Source organism: Paramisgurnus dabryanus, chromosome 7, assembly GCF_030506205.2.
Source record: "Paramisgurnus dabryanus chromosome 7, PD_genome_1.1, whole genome shotgun sequence".
Taxonomy (NCBI): Eukaryota; Metazoa; Chordata; class Actinopteri; order Cypriniformes; family Cobitidae; genus Paramisgurnus; species Paramisgurnus dabryanus.
In genome coordinates this window covers 18,254,460-18,275,223 of record NC_133343.1, presented here as the reverse complement: position 1 = coordinate 18,275,223, position 20,764 = coordinate 18,254,460, and the positions used below count along the sequence as shown (strand labels likewise).

General features: G+C 42.6%; 1 protein-coding gene across 2 annotated transcripts in view; it reads right to left on the bottom strand.

Moving 5' to 3' along the window:
* rab6ba (RAB6B, member RAS oncogene family a) overlaps nucleotides 1-20,662 on the bottom strand; it is a 113,760-nt gene extending 93,098 nt beyond the window's left edge. The window contains exon 1 of one of the 2 annotated variants that reach the window (XM_065240890.2): nucleotides 20,443-20,662. In XM_065240890.2, coding sequence (XP_065096962.1) covers nucleotides 20,443-20,512 — 70 coding nt within the window. In that variant the 5' untranslated portion in view covers nucleotides 20,513-20,662. The remainder of the gene's footprint in view (nucleotides 1-20,442) is intronic. The other variant, XM_065240901.2, reaches the window with a different exon arrangement.
* Nucleotides 20,663-20,764: the final 102 nt, after the last annotated feature.

The following is a 20,764-nucleotide window of genomic DNA, read 5'->3' as shown; positions in this document are numbered from 1 at the left end:
AAAATGAGCTTGATTCGTCATAAAGCGTCAACTGTGCTTGAACTGCCGAAAATATTCAGCCCTGCAAAAATGATATACAAACAAATGATTCATAACAAACAGGTGCTGAGGATTCATGCTTTGAAACATTCGAAACCAATATCTGTCACCCTCTCTAACGTACAAACTCTTCCTGTGCTCCTAAACTCATTTCGATTTTAAGGTGCAGGCGGGTGAATTATTGCATGTAGTGAGTTGGGAGTTCTTTACATTTGTAATGGTGTTCCAGAAGCACTTTTCTGCTTTTTCAGCACTGAGAAATAAGATCTCCAGGGCCCCTGATTAGAGCTAGTACATACTGACCCCATGATGTATTACTGACTTTGGACCACACTGCGCATTAGTTGGACATAAAATCAAAAATGACCCAACTGACTTTTTAAAGCATGTTTGCAATGCAGTTTTTTATTTTAAATAATGTGTACCAGCGTATTCGTCACAGTAAGACCTGGATTTTGTTGGGTTGAGACATCCCAGAATATAGTTAAATTACAACCTAATAGGCTGGGTTCATCCCTTTTTGACCCAACACTGGGTTAAAAATAACCCAGCATTTTTTAGAGTTCACTATTAAAAGAAATTGTCAAAAATATTTGCCCCAACTGTCACTGGAGCAGTACCTTTTGGAAGGTCCTTATACCATTCAGTACGTAAATGTATACATTTGGTATCAATAATCGAGGCTCTATTGTGAACTCTTTAGGTCCAAAAATGCACTTTTTGAAAGAGTACAGCTGGGGTTCATGTTTTGTCCATTTTGCATTATGACATTGTATCATACAGTGGGGCAAATAAGTATTTGATACACTGCTGATTTTTCAAGTTTTCCCACTTACAGAGAATAGAGAGATCTGTAATTTTCATCGTAGGTAGGCCTCAACTTCAGAATCTAAAAAATCCAGGAAATCACATTGTATGATTTTTAAATAATTAATTTCCATTTTATGGCATGAAATAAGTATTTGATCACCTACCAACCAGCAAGAATTCTGGCTCTCACAGACCGGTTAGTTTGTCCTCAAGAAGCCCTCCTATACTCCACTCATTACCTGTAATAACTGCACCTGTTTGAACTTGTTACCTTTACAAAAGACACCTGTCCACACACTCACTCAATCAAGCAGACTCCAACCTCTCCACTATGTGCAAGACCAAAGAGCTGTCTAAGGACACCAGGGACAAAATTGTATACCTGCACAGGGCTGGAATGGACTACAGGACAAAAGGCAAACTGCTTGGTGAGAAGGCAACAACTGTTGGTGCAATTATTGGAAAATTGAAGAAGTTTAAGATGACTGTAAATCTCTCTCGGACTGGTACACCATGCAAGATCTTGCATCGTGGATCATGATCCTATCAATGATCCTGGAAAAGGTGAGGGATCAGCCTAGAACAGGGCTAATCAAATCTTACCCTGGAGGGCAGTAGCGCCTCACTGCAGAACACGACATCCAGGGGGCGGGGTTGGATTTAGATCCAGGGGCGGAGCTGGATCCCGATCCAGAGATCCCATTGGTCGGAAGTTTTACCACAAGACACGTCATACACGTGTTGCTGCGTTACCATTTCCGCATTAAGTCGTAACTAAATTAAGTTATTATTTTGACATAAAAAATAACTTTACTTATGACTACAATAAAAGTAGTGCCTTTAGGGTGAAATGTAAGTTTTTTGCTATAATGTTTTGGAGTAAAACATTTCGGGTAAGCCTACTACGAGTAATCTTACCACATGCAGTTTAAGACCTATTAAAGCTAGGATAGGTAATGTTTGAGAGCTAGCAAAATTAGAAAATGGCACCTCTTCTAAGCTACACCCCCTCTCGTTAGCACTCCGTCCAAAGCTACGCCCCCACAAACATGAATGCGCATCCACAGTCGGAGTCAGCTGCAGGTCACAGGAAAACGTCTCGGTTACGGATGTAACCCTCGTTCCCTGAAGGAGGGAACGGAGACGTCACGTCGTGACCGACGAATTGGGAACTCGCTTAGAGAGACCAATCTGCTTCGAATACTACTAAAACGCCAATGAACTTGGCATTGAGATATTTGCATAATGCTGGCGCCGCCCCGCCAGGTGCCTTTATAAGCAGCAGGTGCAAATAGGGAAATTAGCTTCTTTTCGCTGAGAAAGCCGGGAAAATGAGACCGGCCGATAAACAGCAGGTGGCAGCACCTGTGGCGACGGGACGTGACGTCTCCGTTCCCTCCTTCAGGGAACGAGGGTTACATCCGTAACCGAGACGTTCCCTTTCAGTCGGTCACTACGACGTCACGTCGTGACCGACGAATTGGGAATCCCTACCAAAACGCCACTAGGGGCTGACCTCTTCCAGTGTCTGCGTAAAGCCCTCCGGTTCCACTTAAGGATAAGGAGAATTAGGTTTTAAGGCAGAAGGCCGGGCACTAGATGTTCCTTTAACCCCACAGAAGTGCCAGCGACTGGGAAGCGCCCTACCTGAGCGGGATAGGAACGCTGCGGAAGCCACCACCCGTCTTAAGGGTTAATGGTGGGCGAAAGTCAACCGTAGTTGAGGTAAAATGACAGCCGTGGCTGTGTAAGCAAAGCAGTGCTCTGCTAAGGGAAACGTGGGCTAGTAGGATTAACCCCACGGAAAAATACTCACAAAGGAACCCGGTGGGACACAATGTGGAGCCCGAGCCAACACATAGGTTCGCGAGGATGCAGCTAGTGAAGGCTGACAGCCAATGCTCCGCAACAAAGGCTGCCAAGGCAGCGGAGGAAGAGCAATTCAAACCATTACGCATTTTTGCTCTGAAGGCCTTCCATACTGACACAGTTATGAAGCATCAGTTGGAGGCTGCAAGCCGACCTGCGAGTCTGCTCTCCGTGCCCTCCCTGGTGAGGAAAGAACACGAGAGGATACAGGCTCGATACGAACACTGTAAAATCTAATGAACGTATTAGGTGTCGCCCAACCAGCAGCTCTACAGATGTCTGTTAGCGAGGAACCACGAGCTAGAGCCCAAGATGAGGCAACGCTCCGTGTGGAGTGCGCTCTCAAATTAAAGGGGCAAGGAATGCCTTGAAGATTATAAGCCAGGGCGATAGTATCAACTATCCAATGAGACATCCTCTGCTTAGTGACAGCTTTCCCTTTCTGCTGGCCACCATAACAAACAAAGAGCTGGTCTGAGGTCCGGAGGCTTTGCGTGCGATCCACGTAGAGTCGCAGTGCGCGTACGGGGCACAACAAAGCCATGGTTGGGTCTGCGTCCTCCGGGGGCAGCGCTTGCAAGCTCACCACCTTATCTCTGAAAGGAGTGGTGGGAACTTTGGGCACGTAACCTGGTCTGGGCCTCAATGTTACACTCGAGGCAGCAGGACCAAACTGAAGGCACGAATCGTCAACAGAGAATGCATATAAATCCCCTACTCTCTTCACTGAGGCCAAAGCTAGCAGGGTCAGAGCTTTCATTGATAAAAGCTTCAGACTCGCAGACTGCAAAGGCTCGAACGGGGGGGCCTGAAGGGCTTTCAGCACCATGGACAGGTCCCAAGGAGGAGTAGAAGGAGGGCGCGAGGGGTTTAGCCTGCGAGCGCCTCTTATCGTGTAATAACCAAATCATGCTGGCCAACTGATCTGCCGTTGATAAGTGAGTGAGTGACGAGCAGAAATAGCGGCGATATCAACTTTAATGGCGAAGGGACAGCCTACCATCTAACCTATGTTGAAGATATAAAGCACAATGTTAATGGGGCATTCTCTGGGGTCCTCGCATTGCAAAGAGCACCGGGTGACGAAAAAGGTTTCATTAAGCGCGTAAGCCCGTCTTGTGGACGGTGCTCGAACCGCGTCGATGGTGTTAGATACCGTTTGCGATAAATCACCTAAACCTTGCGCGCGCTCAACGACCATACATGGAGATCCCACGGGTCGGGGCGCGAGTGCCAATGTGCCCCTTCCTAAGAAAGAAAGTCCTTCCTCAGGGGAATCCGCCAGGGAGGGCTGTCGCGAGGAGCATTAACTATGAAAAACCAATTCCCAGTCGTCCAGTACGGACGATTAATAAAAGGCTCTCCTCGTCCTGCCTGACTCTGCACAGTGTCTGTGCGATTAAGCTCACTGGAAGGAATGCGTATTTGCGCATCCCCCGAGGCCAGCTGTGTGCCAACGCATCCACGCCGAGGCTGCCCTCGGTTAGTGAATAAAATAGGCGACAGTGGGTATCGTCCGGCGACGCAAACAGATCTATCTACGCACAACCGAACTTCTTCCAAATTAGCTGGACCGTCTGGGGGTGGAGTCGCCATTCGCCGGGGCGCGCAGCTCGAGAAGCGCGTCCGCTGCTGTATTGAGCGAGCCCGGAATGTGAATGGCACGAAGGGACCTCAGATGCTTCTGACTCCAAAGGAGGAGATGACGAGCGAGATGCGACAGGTGACGAGAGCGCAAAACCGCCTTAACGGTAAATAACGCAACAGTCGCAATGTTATTGGTGTCGGCTAATACATCCTTCCCTCGCATCTCCATAGCGGAGCGTACAAGTCCCAGATATACAGCGCACCGCTCGCGGCAGTTGGGGTGCTATGCACACCCCTGAGACTGCAAGCCCGTCATACGTGGCTGATCATCCCGTGCTGAGGGCATTGCAATATACAGAATGCCAGGAGACCCCTCAGGGGCATATCTTCTATCGGAAATGCCGGGTCTACCACGGGGAAAAATTTAAATGACACGCAGGTGCAATGTTTACACGGTGTATGTCGGTGTGCCACGCTCTCCTCGAGACTCGATCGTAAGCCAGCGCTGAAGCGGTCTCATATGAAGCAGCTCGGGCGGCGTCACAGTCGCAGCATGCTGTCATATGTCCAGGAGCTTCTGAAATTGTTTCAGAGGGACCGCGTACTTCCCTCGAATTAAACCGAGGCAAGTCAGAACTGACTGGTTGCGCGCTCTTGTTAAACACGCCAATTAGTCGATCGAGTCTTATTTCCATACTGAGAAAAAGGATCCTCTGCACGGGGCAAAGTTGCTCTTTCCCAGTCGACCTGAAGACTTAAACGAGCGAGATGCCAAAGCATTAACTCTCTGTGTTCGCACACGTCTGCCAAGAACGGGCTATTATAAGTCGACGTAGAAAAAAGCAGAATGCGAACAACGCTCTCTCTCTGACATTTTAATGCCGTGACTAGCACATGGAGACACGGAGAGAGAGAGACAGCTCGAATGGTGTACTTCGTATTAATATGCCCACCCCACGACGCAGAGCGAAAAACGGTCTAAAGCGAGGGGAGATGGACACATACACGTCTACAGGTCTAAGGCTGCAAAACCGATCTGAATATTGAAATACGAGCCTCGGCGTTATCGTCCAAAAGAACCCCTTTGTAGAGCCGGTGCGTAAATCAAATCGATCGTAACCCGCCGCGTATTTTGGGTACTATGAGATAAAGGCTGGAAAACCCTATCATCATATCATCATCTCGGTAAGAGGGACCGGCTCGAACATCCTTCGCCAACAGGATATCGACTTTTGCACGCAGTACATGTGCATCGGACGCTTTCACTACAGTGAAACGAAAGCCCGAATTTTGGGTGTGCCGGATTCGTAACCGAGGCGGATTGTGCGTAAAACCCAACGAAACGGGCTGGGAACTGAAGCCAAGCACCCAGGCACCGTACGAGGAGAAATAACGACACTACCGAAGTACCCGCGGTGGGGCAGCGAAGCGAGACAGGTGGGACTGCCGGTGCGTCTGCTGTGACAGCATAAGCATCTACAGTATGTGTGTGTGACACTGACCTGAGCCCGCTGAGGGTGACGGTCGTCTGGTCTCCTCAGCGGAGAGCACAGACTCCGAAGAGGGTGCTGGTGGTCCCGTCTCCTCAGCGGAGAGCTGGAACTCCTCAGGACACCCGCTGGCGATAGAGGAGAGGGAGGAAGAGCACGTAAATGCCCGCTCACATCTCTCTCGATCCTCTGGAGACCTGGAGAAGGAATAGGAATGCACTCTTTTTGTGGTTTTGTGGGTGCCGGCTGAGAAGCCGGCAGAACAGAACAAAACGAAACCAAAGATTCTCCACCCGGCCCTCTACCGGTGGAGGGAGCGATGCCATCACCGTCTCCCGTAGAGTGATCCCATCCGTATCCAGGTCGCCCGTCTCAGGGCCGCTTCGATTTCCGTTTACCACGGGAAGCGGGTGGGGCGGGCGGGGCGGGCTGCCGACGGCTGTTCCCCCTCCGTGGCCTGGAAGATGTTCTAGTGGGGGGGGTGGAGGCAGCCGCCGCAGGGCGCCCTCGGCGAGGAGCAGACGGGGCCGCCGGCGCTGGAGGGCGAGATGCAGGTCGCTTGCGCCGGGGCATGATCTGAGCGATCGCCTCCGTCTGCTTCTGGGCGGCGGAGAACTGCTGGGCAAAAGACTCCACCGACTCACCGAAGAGACCAGCCTGGGACACGGGAGCGTCTAAGAACTTGTTCTTCTCCGCATCCGACATGTCCGCCAGACATAGCCATAAGTGGCGTTCCTGGACCACCATCGTGGACATGGCACGACCAATCGCCTGCGCTGTCACCTTCGTAGCGCGAAGAGCCAGATCAGTGGCAGCCCGGAGCTCCGAAAGGACAGGCGAGTCGTGTCCTCCCTCGTGCAGATCCCTCAAGGCCTTCGCTTGATGAACCTGCAGCAACGCCATTGCGTGCAGGGCTGAAGCCGCCTCTCCACATGCCTGGTGGGCAGCGCCCGTTAAACCGGAGGACTGTCTGCAGGCACGAGAGGGGAGGGTTGGGCGGTCCTTCCAAGAGGGAGCGTGTGCCGGACACAGTTGCATCGCGACAGCACGCTCCACGGGAGGGATCCCCGTATAACCCTTAGCGGCTCCGCTGGTGAGGGAGGTGAGGGGGGAGGGCTGAAACGGCCGTAATCTCGTGGAAAACGGCGACTTCCAGGTTCTAGTCAGCTCCTCGTGCACCTCGGGGAAGAAAGGCACCGGTGGAGAGGGTTGTGAAACCCGGGCAGCTCCAAAGAACCAATCATCCAGGCGGGACGGTTCGGGCTGAGGGGGGGGAACCCACTCTAACCCTACGGTCTCCGCCGCTCGAGCGAGCACGGCCACCATCTCTGGATCGAACTCCGGCGTCCCAACCCGACCAGAGGGAGGAAGGGCGTCGGGGTCCACGTCAGGGGGAGGAGGCCCACCCTCGGATGCTGCGGCGTCGGTGGACCCGGAGGGCGGCACGATGGATTCTAGAGACATCGTAGAACACGACGCTGAAGTCTCCATCGGCACATCAACCGGCTGTGGATGAGGAGGCTGAGAGCCTGAGGACGAATCCCCCGCTCGGCTCAGCACAGTGATGCGCAGGTCGTCCTTTGAGAGCTTCACAGCCGCACCGTGGCGGCGTTCAGCACTCGCATGACGAGCAACCGTCTGCGCAAATCCACAAGGGACATGCTCTCGCAGTGAGAACACTTACCCCCAGCGAACGCTGCCTCTGCGTGCTCGATGCCCAAACACGAAAGACAACGCTCGTGACCGTCCTTCGGACCCATGTATTTGCCGCACCCAAGATCGCACGGACGAAAAGCCATCCTGAAAAGGACGCTGATGTCCGGATATACGAGAGAGTGGCTGCCTTTAACAAGGCACAAAGCTCTCTCGTATCACTCTTTTAGGGAAATTCACTCAGATGCTTAGTTGATGAGCGCACAGGGAAAGGCAACGCACACACTAAACTCAAAAACAACAAACAGATGTAGAGCCGTGGAATAAGCGAAGCGTCCGCTGTGGTACTGCTAGTACAACCAACTTCAGCAATCAGATCCCAACAGAGTAGAGTAGCTTCTCAGTAGCAGATACTGCAGGCTTTCGAAGCGAATAAAAGCTAATTTCCCTATTTGCACCTGCTGCTTATATACGCACCTGGCGGGGCGGCGCCAGCATTATGCAAATATCTCAATGCCAAGTTCATTGGCGTTTTAGTAGTATTCGAAGCAGATTGGTCTCTCTAAGCGAGTTCCCAATTCGTCGGTCACGACGTGACGTCGTAGTGACCGACTGAAAGGGAACCGAGTATTTCAACACATTATAGGCATCAACCAAACGACTTCATGTCTCATTCACCTGTAACTCAACTGATTTACACCGACAGAGAATCTAATGTTAGCATTGGACTAATACTAGCTACAAAAATAGCTACGTTGCCTAACGTAACATTTATCATGGAAATAACAAATCCCCCCGAAGCAAAACAAATTATTACCTGTTCAGCAGAAAGACCGCAACCTCGGCATCGCTTTTCAGGCCCTTCAGCTCCCTCAGTTGTCTCCACCGTTCAAATGCTCCACCGATGTTTACGCGAGTTTGTCCTCTGGCTTTATCCAGTACCTGTTTAGTTGCAGCCTTTTCTGCCTCAGATTTTCTTTTTCTAGGTTTTTTATTAGGGCGAGCAGTTACCAGCAAAGCTGGCAGTGGTAGTTTTGGCTGCTTTTTATCTTCCATTGTGCCGGTGCCGCAAACTCCTGCTTACTCGGTGTAGTGTTCAGGGTGACGATGACGTGATTAGTGCACGCAGGGCAGCGCGCGCAGTGGGGCTGGGCCACGAGACATGAAGGCATCTGATTGGTTCTTTACACACGCACCGAATGGCAGTGATTGGTCGGAGTTTTTACTGTCCTGCAGCTGCTACAGAGGTCTGATTGTTTTCATTCCGTTTTCTGAACACATAATGTATTGACTACTCTCAGGATAGAAGGACCATTTCACCCAGTATAATAAAAAATGTATCTGAACAGGATTACCTACGCTAGCTTTAATGGATACAGTATAAATATGCATAATTATTAAAATATATAGGCTATGGCATGTTATTTAGAAATTAATAAATTGAATGTTTATCTTGATGAACTTTGAACTTGTTTTAACGCGTCTTTGCTTACAGCCATTAGGAAACAGTTTTCCCTCGTAGATGGTTTACTTTTTTTTTTTAATTTGCTAATAAAAGATATCAAATAAATTTGTTTTTATATTTACTCGTATAGGTATAGCTGTGTGATAAGTGGGATAATGTACAAATAAATCCCTTCAGTCAGTGATATCAAACTGTCGGGAACCCTTACCTCCCCTTACACCTAACTGTGATACTTTCTAAATTATGAATCTTTCTCAACTATATTATTAATTAAACGTACACTTAAATTGAGAAAAAAGCAAACGTTGGCGACCACAGGTTGCAACTGCGGGCTGCAACAACGCAAATATACTGGTTCATTTGGCGGAACAAAGTATATAAAGTGGGAGGAGTTGGATCTAGATCCAACCCCGCCCCCTGGATGTTGTGTTCCGCAGTGAGGACCATCTCCTGGAGGGCGGAGCACTACATAGTTTAGCTCCAACCCTAATCAAACTTATCCACCTGTGATTGTCTAGTGGTCATGAAGACCTTGCTTAGCTTGCTAAGGTTTGTTTGATCAGGGTTGGAGCTAAACTCTGCAGTGCTCTGGCCCTCCAGGGTGAGATTTAAATAGCCCTGGTCTAGAACTACACAAGAGGACCTGGTCAATGACTTGAAGGGAGCCGTTTAGTTACACTATTAGTAACACACTACACCTTCATGGATTAAAATAAGGCAGCATCTGCAAAATTCCCCTGCTCAAGCCAGCACATGTCCAGGCCCATCTAAAGTTTGCCAAAGCCAATTTGGATGATCCAGGGGAGACATGAGAGAAGGTCATGTTGTCAGATGAGACCAAAATAGAACTTTTTGGTTTTAACTCCACTCGCGGTGTTTGGAGAAAGAAGAGGGATGAGTACAATCCCAAGAACACCATCCCAACCATGAAGCATGGCGGTGGAAAATCATGCTTTGGGGGTGCTTTTCTGCAAAGGGGAAAGGACGACGGCATTGTATTGAGGGGAGGATGGATTTGGCCATGTATTGCAAGATTTTGGGCAACAACCTCCTTCCCTCAGTAAGCGCATTGAAGATGGGTCGTGGATGGGTCTTCCAGCATGACAATGACCACAAACACACAACCAGGGCAACTAAGGAGTGGCTCCGTAAGAAACATTTCAAGGTCCTGGAGTGGCCTAGCCAGTCTCCAGACCTGAATCCAATAGAAAATCTATGGAGGGAGCTAAAACTCTATGTAGCCCAGCGACAGCCCCAAAACCTGGAGGATCTGGAGAAGACCTCTATGGAGGAATGGGCCAAAATCCCTGCTGCAGTGTGTGCAAATCTGGTAAAGAACTACAGGAAATGTCTGACCTCTGTAATTGTAAACAAAGGTTTTTATACCAAAAGGTTTCTGTAATTTTCTGGATTTGTTTTTTAGATTCTGTCTCTCACAGTTGATGTGTACCTACCATAAAAATTACAGATCTCTCCATTCTTTGCAAGTGGGAAAGCTTGAAAAATCAGCAGTGTATCAAATACTTATTTGTCCCACTGTATGAGGTCACATACTTAAAGCACTCTTACTAAAAGATGAAATTGAATCAATATTTGAATAGCTAATGGGTTGTCCTTGCATTATTTATGAATTATTGCTCTTTGATGTAGCCAATATTCTTACCAGTCACATACAATGATCTTCTAGGCGTATTTTTCCCCAAAACTAAAGCTAAGTACGACACCACACACATGAAGGTACATATTTCTTCCACACCAATAACATTTACCTCAGAATTTACAACCTCAGGATTTCTCCACAGAAGGTCTCACCCTGGTGATTTTATACCTGACCTCAATTTCAAGATCAATACACTGCTACACAATAAGCCTCCATCTGGCTTTAAAAACCAAACAGTTACCACATCATTCTGGACATGACCACACATATCTGCATGCAATAACTATTCAGACCTCATTATCAAACTCATTAGTATTCAATATTCATAGTACTGAAGACTTAATTGGGCATATTCGTCATCTGCAAAATTAACAAGTGCTTTTGGGTTCAGCAGCCGATGAGATAAGAAAAGCAAATAAGTCATAAAAACAAGCACTGCCTTTCCTTTCAGTACTGTAGGCTAAAACTGTACAGTTACCACACTAAGTGGATGCATGTATGAATATACAGATAAGTCTGACTAACAAGTATGTAAAAATATCTTCTTGAGGAGGCTGTGTGGAAAACAGTAAGGGCAGTTGCTAATGAACAATCCTGCATTGATCCTAAATAGCCCCACTGGGGCAATTCAATACTTGAGTTTTCATCTCTTCAAGCAAGATAACTAATCAATATCCTGTAAATAGAACCAGTAATGATACATTTATGTACCTCTTTGCCTTTAATTTGTGCCTGCCTGTTTTTATGGCATATAAATGACTGTTTTCATTCTGAGCTGACCTTATTAAGGATTCAAAACACATAAGGTTGCATGGAATAGATTTTGATGAATTAGGGTTTTTAATTGTGCTTCACAAAAGAAAAATATTGGTATGGTTTTACTCGCTCCTTCTTGGATGTCTGCTTTGCTTTTTATTATGATGCTGCCTGAAAGGTTTTTATGTTTGAATAATAAAATGTTATTATAGAAACTGAAATAATTCAAACTGAACAAATGACGTAGCAGCTCCCACCTATGACAAAAAGCATATTCGATTTCAATCTCAGCACGCTTTGTCAAGAGACCTTCAAAGATGAAAGTAAATAAAAAAACATTGTGTTATGCAGCAGTTTTATATATGTAGAGTTGAGTGGGGCACAAACTAACGCAGGGTTAATTGTAACACAGATCTTTTACATATTACACAGAGTTAAGCAATCTGATCAAAGAGTGTTCTGAATACATGAAAGTAGATTTCTTCGTCATATGTTGTTTTTTAATTTGGGTGTGCAAGTCACCAACCTTATATTCAGTGGTCCCGCCAAGAGGGGCCACCCCTAAAAATACACTGACCACCCCACTGCCCACCAGCCCAACCAGAGAGTGGAGTTTTTTAGAATAATACTTTAGTTTATAACATAGACATTGATGAAAGACTATATTAAAAATAAATGTAATAAACTTGCATGATGTGTAGATTTCGCTTCCCCTCTTAACCCGTGTTGTGCCGACTACGTGCACACACACGCACAGCTGCACAAGGTCAAGTTCACGCAGAGCAATGCAGGAGAGAAACTTACTGCAGCTGTCTCATCGCTAAGGATTTTATAAGCAATAGCACAAATAAATACAATAAAACAAACATAAAAGTGTAATAAACAGTGCGTTCTATGTTTTTCAGGTTGGTCTGTAGTTTGTTGGTCTGTAGTCTTTGGCTTTTAACTTTATGTTTAAGATTAGGCATCACTATCTGGTTTAAATTGAGCTATTTCTGTTGCTCACATGTGATTTGAACAAGACTATGTTTTTGGTATATATAATATATTACTCCAATCCGTTGATCTTTAAATTATTGGATTTGCAGTTTTTGGTAATGGACTTAATTTGCTCTTAAAGTCATATTTATAATACAGCATGCAGATTAAAAACTGACACTGTAATTGCTAATTAAAAGTATGTTACATTAACCAGAAACAAAAGGAAATAAGTATAACACAAACACACTGAATTGTTTTCTGGTGCCACCCCATGATTTGTTAGGGACTCCTCTGACCACCGCAATTAAGATTTTATTAATTTTAGATTAAGATTTAGATTAATTAAGATGTTAGCTAGTCTTAAAAACTTTTTTTCAGAGCGGGATTAGTTGTTGCAGCCTAAATTTCCAATGATAATGAAATGAAAACCATTTTAATTCCATTAATTAAAATGATAACTGTAAAAACAATATCCAGGGAAATAACTGACAATTATGATTATTTTGTCCTTTTAAAAATATCTATCTATATGTAAGAATCCATAATAAAAGGATGAGGGATGGATGGTTGAATAGATATGTAGAAATCTATCTGTTATAGGCAGATGCACAAACAATATTCACCCATTGAATATAGTAGACAGCATTGTATTCAGTTATCTGTGTTTAAATAGAAGTTTCTAGCTAGCGTTAAGCAAACCCTGTTAAAATGAACCCCACTAATGGGGTAACTTTCGACGAAATTTATGAGAATGATAGGTTCCAGAAACAAACCTAAAGTGTCTATTTATAGCATTTGCGCAAAAATATGATTAATCTAAATCAATTACTGTTGAGCCAAAACTGTAATGCATTAGGTTTTTCTCAACCCCGCTCTCACCTACTGTAAAATCAACTACTGTTTTAAAGCAATTTTGAAATGGGATGTTTTCCTAAAAGTGTAACCCTGTCATGTAAGTGAAAATTGTGTCTGACTGGGACCCGGTGCTGTTTAATGATTATGTTATTATAATAAGTGTAACAAAGTGTAACATTTAGCTGAATACAGAGGCAACCATAAAAGCCACAATGATGACAGGCATAAAAATAAAAAATAAGGAAAAGGGAAGTCTTTCAGAGGCCATTTTGTCTAAATGATACAGATAGGTATAGAAAAAACAGAAAACAGAGAGATAGAGAGAGCAACAAACAGAGACAGAAAGAGACGAGAGCAGATGAGACAAAGAAAACTTGCTTGTGAGTCTCATTAAAATGCAAGGGGGGCATCTATGAACATTAAAGAGAAGCAAGTGCTGTGAGTTTGAGAGAGAGAAAAAGAGAGAGAAAGAGAGAGAGAGAGAGAGAGAGAGAGAGAGAGAGAGAGAGAGAGAGAGAGAGAGAGAGACAGAAAGAGGTATAGGGATGGTACTGCTAAAGCTTTAAAAGTAAACAACTTTTCAGTTGTGGACCACGGTTGAGTTAATTGGGGTCTAGGTGCCACTATATTTTAAACAATAAAAACGTTCTTCACAGAGATACTACAGTAGTAGAACCAGTTTTTACCTTTTTATAATATAAAGATCCCTTTCACTAATAAACATTTTTAACAGTAAGGTTCTTTAGATGTTAAAGGTTATGAAATCACATAGCCAAAAATAGATTTTTATTTTTTGGCATTGTGAAGCACCTTAACTTTTTAGCGTGTGGTGGTGTTGACACAATGCATACAGTAACAAAAAAATTTTTAAAAAGAGGTGATGGCAGTTTTACTGTGTTACTGAAATATTTCATTTACACATAAAAAAATGCAAAAAATAGACCCTGCTAATTACCCCCTGAAGTTAATTTATTTGGAAACATTCAGGTATTTGAAACACATTACACTACATAGCTGTTTCAGCTTTAATTTACTAAATATATCACTACAAAGTATAACTGATTAAATGACCACAACTTAAATCCAATCATAAGTATTTAAAAGCAAGTCAAAAATTGTGTGTAGCCTTAATTTTTACTTTTAACAAAATGATACTGCAGAGATCTGAAGAGGTCTGGAGATAGCTTTTAATCTTTTTTATCTACAGTTAAAACAAAACCTCAGGCAAATGAACTGTCACTAAACTAAACTTTAGTAGATAATGCAAAGATTTAATCTAGGTGCGACTAGACTATAAACCCTTTGGACCAAAAGATGTGACATGAAAAGATCAGCTGCATACACTTTACAAGTAATGCAACATTTACTTTATTAAATCCAAGGGTCTTAAACAAGAACAGAAGAAACAGAGTGAGCTGTTCTTGTTTTTAATCTGCTACCTTCATCATCACAGAGCAAAAACAGGTATCAAAGTGAAGATTCTAAGCAAACCTCATAACGAATCAATAGAGAGAATGAATTAGACTTCGCTAACCTTGACCTGCTGTGTAAGTATATAGCAATACTGGTTTCAATTTGTCAGTACACTGTTGCCTGGAGACATGCTGATAGACGAATTTGCTCGGTCTCTGAGGGTGTCTATGGGCAGATCTGTGGGCTTAGTGAGTCAGCAAAGTTATGTGGGCAACATTTTCTCGTCATTCGCATGGGGTCTGTACTATAACCAATATGAGCCGTTCTGCTTCGTTGAGTGTTAACTGATGATCCGAACCAATTAGTCATGGGACAAATGTTTGATGTAAATTTTGGATGGCTGATCATACTGCAATCTGCCTGCTGGTTGGGCAGCTATGAGTAAATGCGAGCGATCAGTGTGAGAGACTCTCACAATGGCCTGTTTCATTACTTTGAAACAGGAAGTTGGCAGGAGATTGCTTCCTCAATGAGCAAAGGCTAAACAGACTGCTTACTTCAATACCTTAAGATTTAGCCATAAATGCAAATTTTCCCAGCACGAGCCAAAGAAAGGACAACCAATAAATTAGGAGGAGTGGGTAGCGAGATTAATTAACAAATATCAAAAAATTCTTGAATCAAGATTTATTTAATAAGCAAAATGACCCAAGATATTGAGACTGAAAACAATCTAAATTTGAAGTAAATATTTATGTTTAAAACAAGAAAAACATTCTGCCAGTGGGGTAAGATAAATAAACTTAAAGTTTCAACTTAATTCAATAAACTTAATTCAAAGCCATGTATATTAATGTGTAATTATAAAACCACAGTGTGAAGTGCACAAAACCATTCAATTTATTTAAAAGTGCTCATCAGTTACATGTAGGTCTATAAAATTAAGAGAACAGCAATTAATATTTGTTAATATTCATTAATACATGAATTTTTTAATGTTTCAATTACCAATTAACATGAATGCATTTTTAATGAAGAAAAATGATCAGTGTACAACAGTATATTTATAAAAATAACCTTGATTAAAAAAATTATGTAAAACACTTGTTTATGATTTACTGTGACCTAATGCATGAATTAATGTTAAAAAATTTAACTGTGTTGTATTGTGTATTGTAATCCTTAAAGCCTTTAGCCTATGATGCTTTAATTCTAATTTTAGGTATGGTAAATATTGTTACCATTGTTGGAAATAGGCTAATTTGTGTTTTTTTTTTTCGGTATCATTTGATGTAGGATACTTAGTTAGCCAACTATTTATTTAACTGTGGACGCTTGTTTATGAATATAGCTTTAGTTACAACAAAGGTAGAATTTTTCAAATATTTGTTATTACAACAATTATCTGTTCACTAGTATTAGCTAGAATTAAAAAAAGCTTATGATACTGTATTTGTTTGTTTGCATAAATGTTTATACCAGTTTAAAAAAAAAGTCTCAATTTGGATTGTTTTTTGCTGTTCAAATCTTCTAGCCCTCCTAATGTGTACAAGTTAAACTGCAAAGGCTTCCAGATCCCAAAATCCCACTGCGTGAAGACAACAAGCTCCACTGGGATTCTTTACACCACAAATACAAAACTAAACTCCCACATGACACTCATCCAGACGGCTGCGTCATAGCTCTGTGGGCTAGAACATGGTCACTAGTCACTATGTTTGTTCTGCTCTGATCCAGCTCTCCAGTTAGCGGCATTAATAAATTACAGCCTATGAGCAGTCAAAGTAACAGTGCTAGTCCAATTGAACTGGGTCTGGAACCAGGTACAACGGCACATAAGTGTTGAAGTGTGATAATGGTCAGAGCTCAACAAACTTCCCCAGTGAGGAAGTAGTAGATCAGTCTAATGTGTTATGCAAAGGAGGACAGAGCTGGGGGGTATTCAGCACCTTGGACAGCTTCTACTTGCTAAACTTCACCTAATCCAGGGCCATTTAAATGAGATATGTGGGATGCAGCATTTTCCATAATCTGGATTTTGAAAATTCACTTGCAGTTCCTTATCTCCTTTTCCATATTGCATCTGTCCTCTCTTAAAATGTAATTTCCCATTACTTTTAATTTATTTGTAAGGTGGTCAGGTCACTCATACCTGCTTAACAAAATGTTGGCCATGCAAACCGGTCACTCAGAGTGAAGGTAAGACTTCTGTATAAACATCAGGCATTGAGTGCTGGTAATTACAGTGCATTAGTATAGTGTGGGGTTATTAAAACTGTGCTGACATTAGCAGTATTGAGCCTAAACACATAACACACAAAGGAATATACATGTTTTATACATTTCCAGGCAAAGGAGAGATGTGCATGCTTAACAACCCAGGGTTCAACAGACCGAAATCAGTTACCTCCCTAGTATACAGTACTCGAAGATCAGTATGCAAAATGTGTAATTTGTAAAAAAATGTGGATGGTCTACTGCTTATGCTGAGATTTTTTAGTATGCTCGGATAAAGAGGACAAGGGAGCTGAGGACGTGCCAGACTGCCAGTAAAAATTACAAAAAGTATTTTTAAATGATATAGGTACCAAACAATCTGAGTAAACTGTGGCTGTCATACCAACACACAGGTCATGACAATAAATCATGGTGGATGTACTATGCCCAGAATAATGCATACTGCATGCCCACATACCACATATAACATACTTTATCTAATGCAGTACTTATTGTCACAGTACATGATTTTACAATCAAGGTAAGTCTGTTTCAAAACTTTGAAAGTATTGCAAATAAACATTGGCCCTCTAGGACCTAAACTGAACCACCCCGACTTACCCACAGATATGTTTTGTTTAAAGGGCACATATTTCATTGTTAAAAAACAACGTTATTTTGTGCATTTGATATAATACAATGTGTACGCGTGGTTTATCGTTCAAAAAACACATTATTTTCCACATACCGTATATACCGCTCCAGATTTCACTCTCTTCCTGAAACACATGGATTTTTTTACAAATCTCACTGATTTGAACAGCACTTTGTCCCTGATTGGCCAGCTAATCTGTACGTTGTGATTGGCTTGAATAGCTCTGACGTCAGCCGGAAATGCGATGCTCCTTACCATCTTTGAAAGATTCGGTCACAATGCAATGCTAACTGGAGTTAACTAACAGACTGAGGCCGCAGCAAAAGGAATTATCATAATGTTGATCTTGTCTACGTCAACAAGCTCAGAAAGTAAACTGTTGTCTACAATCCGTGTGTTTGTTGTAGTCCAAGAAAAGAGATTTACATTGGAAACAATAACTCAAGTCATCGTTTAATTTGGGGTATGTACCTTTTGCATATCGTTAACATGTACTAATACACATTTACACACCAAAGGAAATAAAAAATTTATGAATCTGACAATAGGTGCCCTTTAATAAGTAACAGTGTATTTGCATTAAACTAATAATACATGATCTTTAGATAAGTAAATGATTTACAGGCCTAACATTTCTTATGTCATAATTTCTGCTTCATGGGGCAGTTTCCTAGACAGGGTTTAGATTAAGCCAATATTAGTCCTTAGTTGTTTTAGGACATTTAAGTAGTTTTTACAAACATAACTTTACTTTTACATTACTGGTGTGCATTTCTGGTGTGCATTGTTTTGAGACAAAACAGTGACGATGAAATATTTTAGGATATTTGAGTGCAAGCTGTTTTCAGTTTAGACAGCTCAAACATGCATTAAGAGAGGTTAATGCAAAATCAAAATGTTTTCAAATACTTCTTAGCATCCCTGGTTGAAAAACACTACACACTCTAAACAAGAGTCATTTAATGTATTAAATTATTTTAATGAGAACTTCCCTTATCTTCGCTCAGATGTGTGCTGCTGTGCACAGAGAAGGCAAAAAGCAGCATAAAGAACAGTTAAAGTGAAAAATCAATACAATGTCTCAAATTGCTCTACAAATGGTTGCATTAAGTGTCTCTAAAAGAAAGAGGCAGAGCGAAAGATCATGAAGAATGAAACATAGCTGCCTCTCTTTAACGTCAACAGCACAATACAAATTTACAGCATGTTTACTGGCAGAGGTTGGCAACATTTTGTAATTATAGAACATCATGGCTTGACCAGGCCCTAAAGGCCCTACTTACAGAAATACAAACAAAAAAATTATTTAATTTGCTCGGTATACTGCAACATTTCCGATACAGTACTGAAACAAGAGGTTCACTGTAGTTTACTTTTCTTATCAGTGATACTGGATAACAAACACTTTACTGTCTGTGCTGGTCAATAAGAGTCTTCCCAGCTTATCTCTCCCTTAAGTCAAAGACAGCCAGCACATTAAAGCCTTTCCACAGTAATTGCTGCTGTCTTGCAGGCTTTCAATAACTGAATAGCTTTAAAAAAGCCACCGTTTCACCTGTTTTAAAGAAGACTGTGTTTAAGTGTAACTGGCAGACTGCGGGTTTCAAAGAGCATTTGCCAGACTGACGAATTGGCACTTTACAAATGTATTTTAAATTTTGTTTAACTTGTCACACTTAAATTAAAAAAATCTAAACTAGATTTGTTTTTAATGAAACGAAACTTATTTTAAATGGTTTAATAATGTTTCAACATTATGTAGGTTCTGCAATAACAAAAAATCTCATCTGAGAAATCTCAAAGCTCTGCAGGGGCCAAGCAAGTTGGGAGTTTATGGGTCTAATAACTGGAATGAATCCACTAGATGCACATTCTCCATGGACCAACAACTCCCAGTGACATCCACAAAAAGACTGTGAGGAGGGTCTTTTGCGACTCAACAACATCTTTGAAAGGCTTCACTCTTAGACAACAAAATAAAGCCTGGATCAGAATCCCTGGGGAAGAGCCATGTCTCTGTACCATGGCAGCATCCATTGTTTACTTTGACAGTATGAATCATACTCTCCATAGCACAATCCTGTCTTAAGTCCCACAGATCTAGGGACAGCAAAGACATTCGGAAGGCTTGATTCAAAAGATTTTGGATGATGGCCGATAGCAAAATACCGGGAATAAATCTGTGCTTAACATTGACTTACCCACTTACATCACTCAGATGTAACTGGGACTCATTCATCCAAATCAACTGATAACTGACCCAGTCATCATGGTTTCAGAGGGAAACAATACCAGGCTGCAGGCTGCAGCTACACAAGTTCTCTCAATGGCACACACTGGGTGTGTCTCAACAATCAGATTATTTATTTATTTATTTATTCATTCTCTTCTACAAGTACGTCAGCTACATTTCACACAGTGCTGGAGTCTGAAAATGCATTCAGTTTGGTCTTTAGAAACTTTAATAGCATTCCGATTGTACATCATTAAAAACGGCAAATACTGCATTTTTACTGCAGTAGGCTACAAACAAAGCGTTAGATTTGATTCATAAAAAAATCAGAAATATTAAAAGGTACCTTTGACTTATTTTAATATTAACGACCATAATGAATGCATTATTATGAACATTAAATAAATACAATGTCAATAAAGTCTGTAAAATAAACTTAAAATGACACTCTAAAAAAGAAACAAAAAGCCCAGTTGCAAATTTAACAATAAATAATTAAGGGAATATATCATTTAATGTCATGGAGTAATTAAACATTTGCGCAGAATTAATAAACTTTATTAAATATGACAGTCTAATAACAGATCAAAAACATCATATCGCAAATCCGTTACCTCATAAATTTGATGTTTTTTAAAACTTAATCGTCAAGATCATCGTGTTCATGTCAAGCACGCGCACACAGACCCAGTAGGCTAAATAATAAATAACAACTGCGAATTATTAAACTTATCTAGGAAATTCCATTGTGACACTTACCGCTTTGCTCTCCAAGAAAGACGAGTTTGAATTTCCTTAAAGGATTTCCAAAGTCATTACCCACAGACATGTTTGGGAGCTTATTCTTTAACAGCGTCTTCCCACCGGTTCAAATGTCTGGATGGGGTAGCGCGATGTAAAAAAGCGGCGCTCCTGTGCGTTTGGAAACGGGAATGCTGCACTAGATCGGCTCTCGGGCTTAACAGCTACTGCGCACGCGCGGCCTCACCTCTCACGCTCTCCCTTTATCACACATGACGTTATGTTGGATCGTCCCACAGAACGTGACGACATGCTGTATCAACCCACAGAGCATGACGTC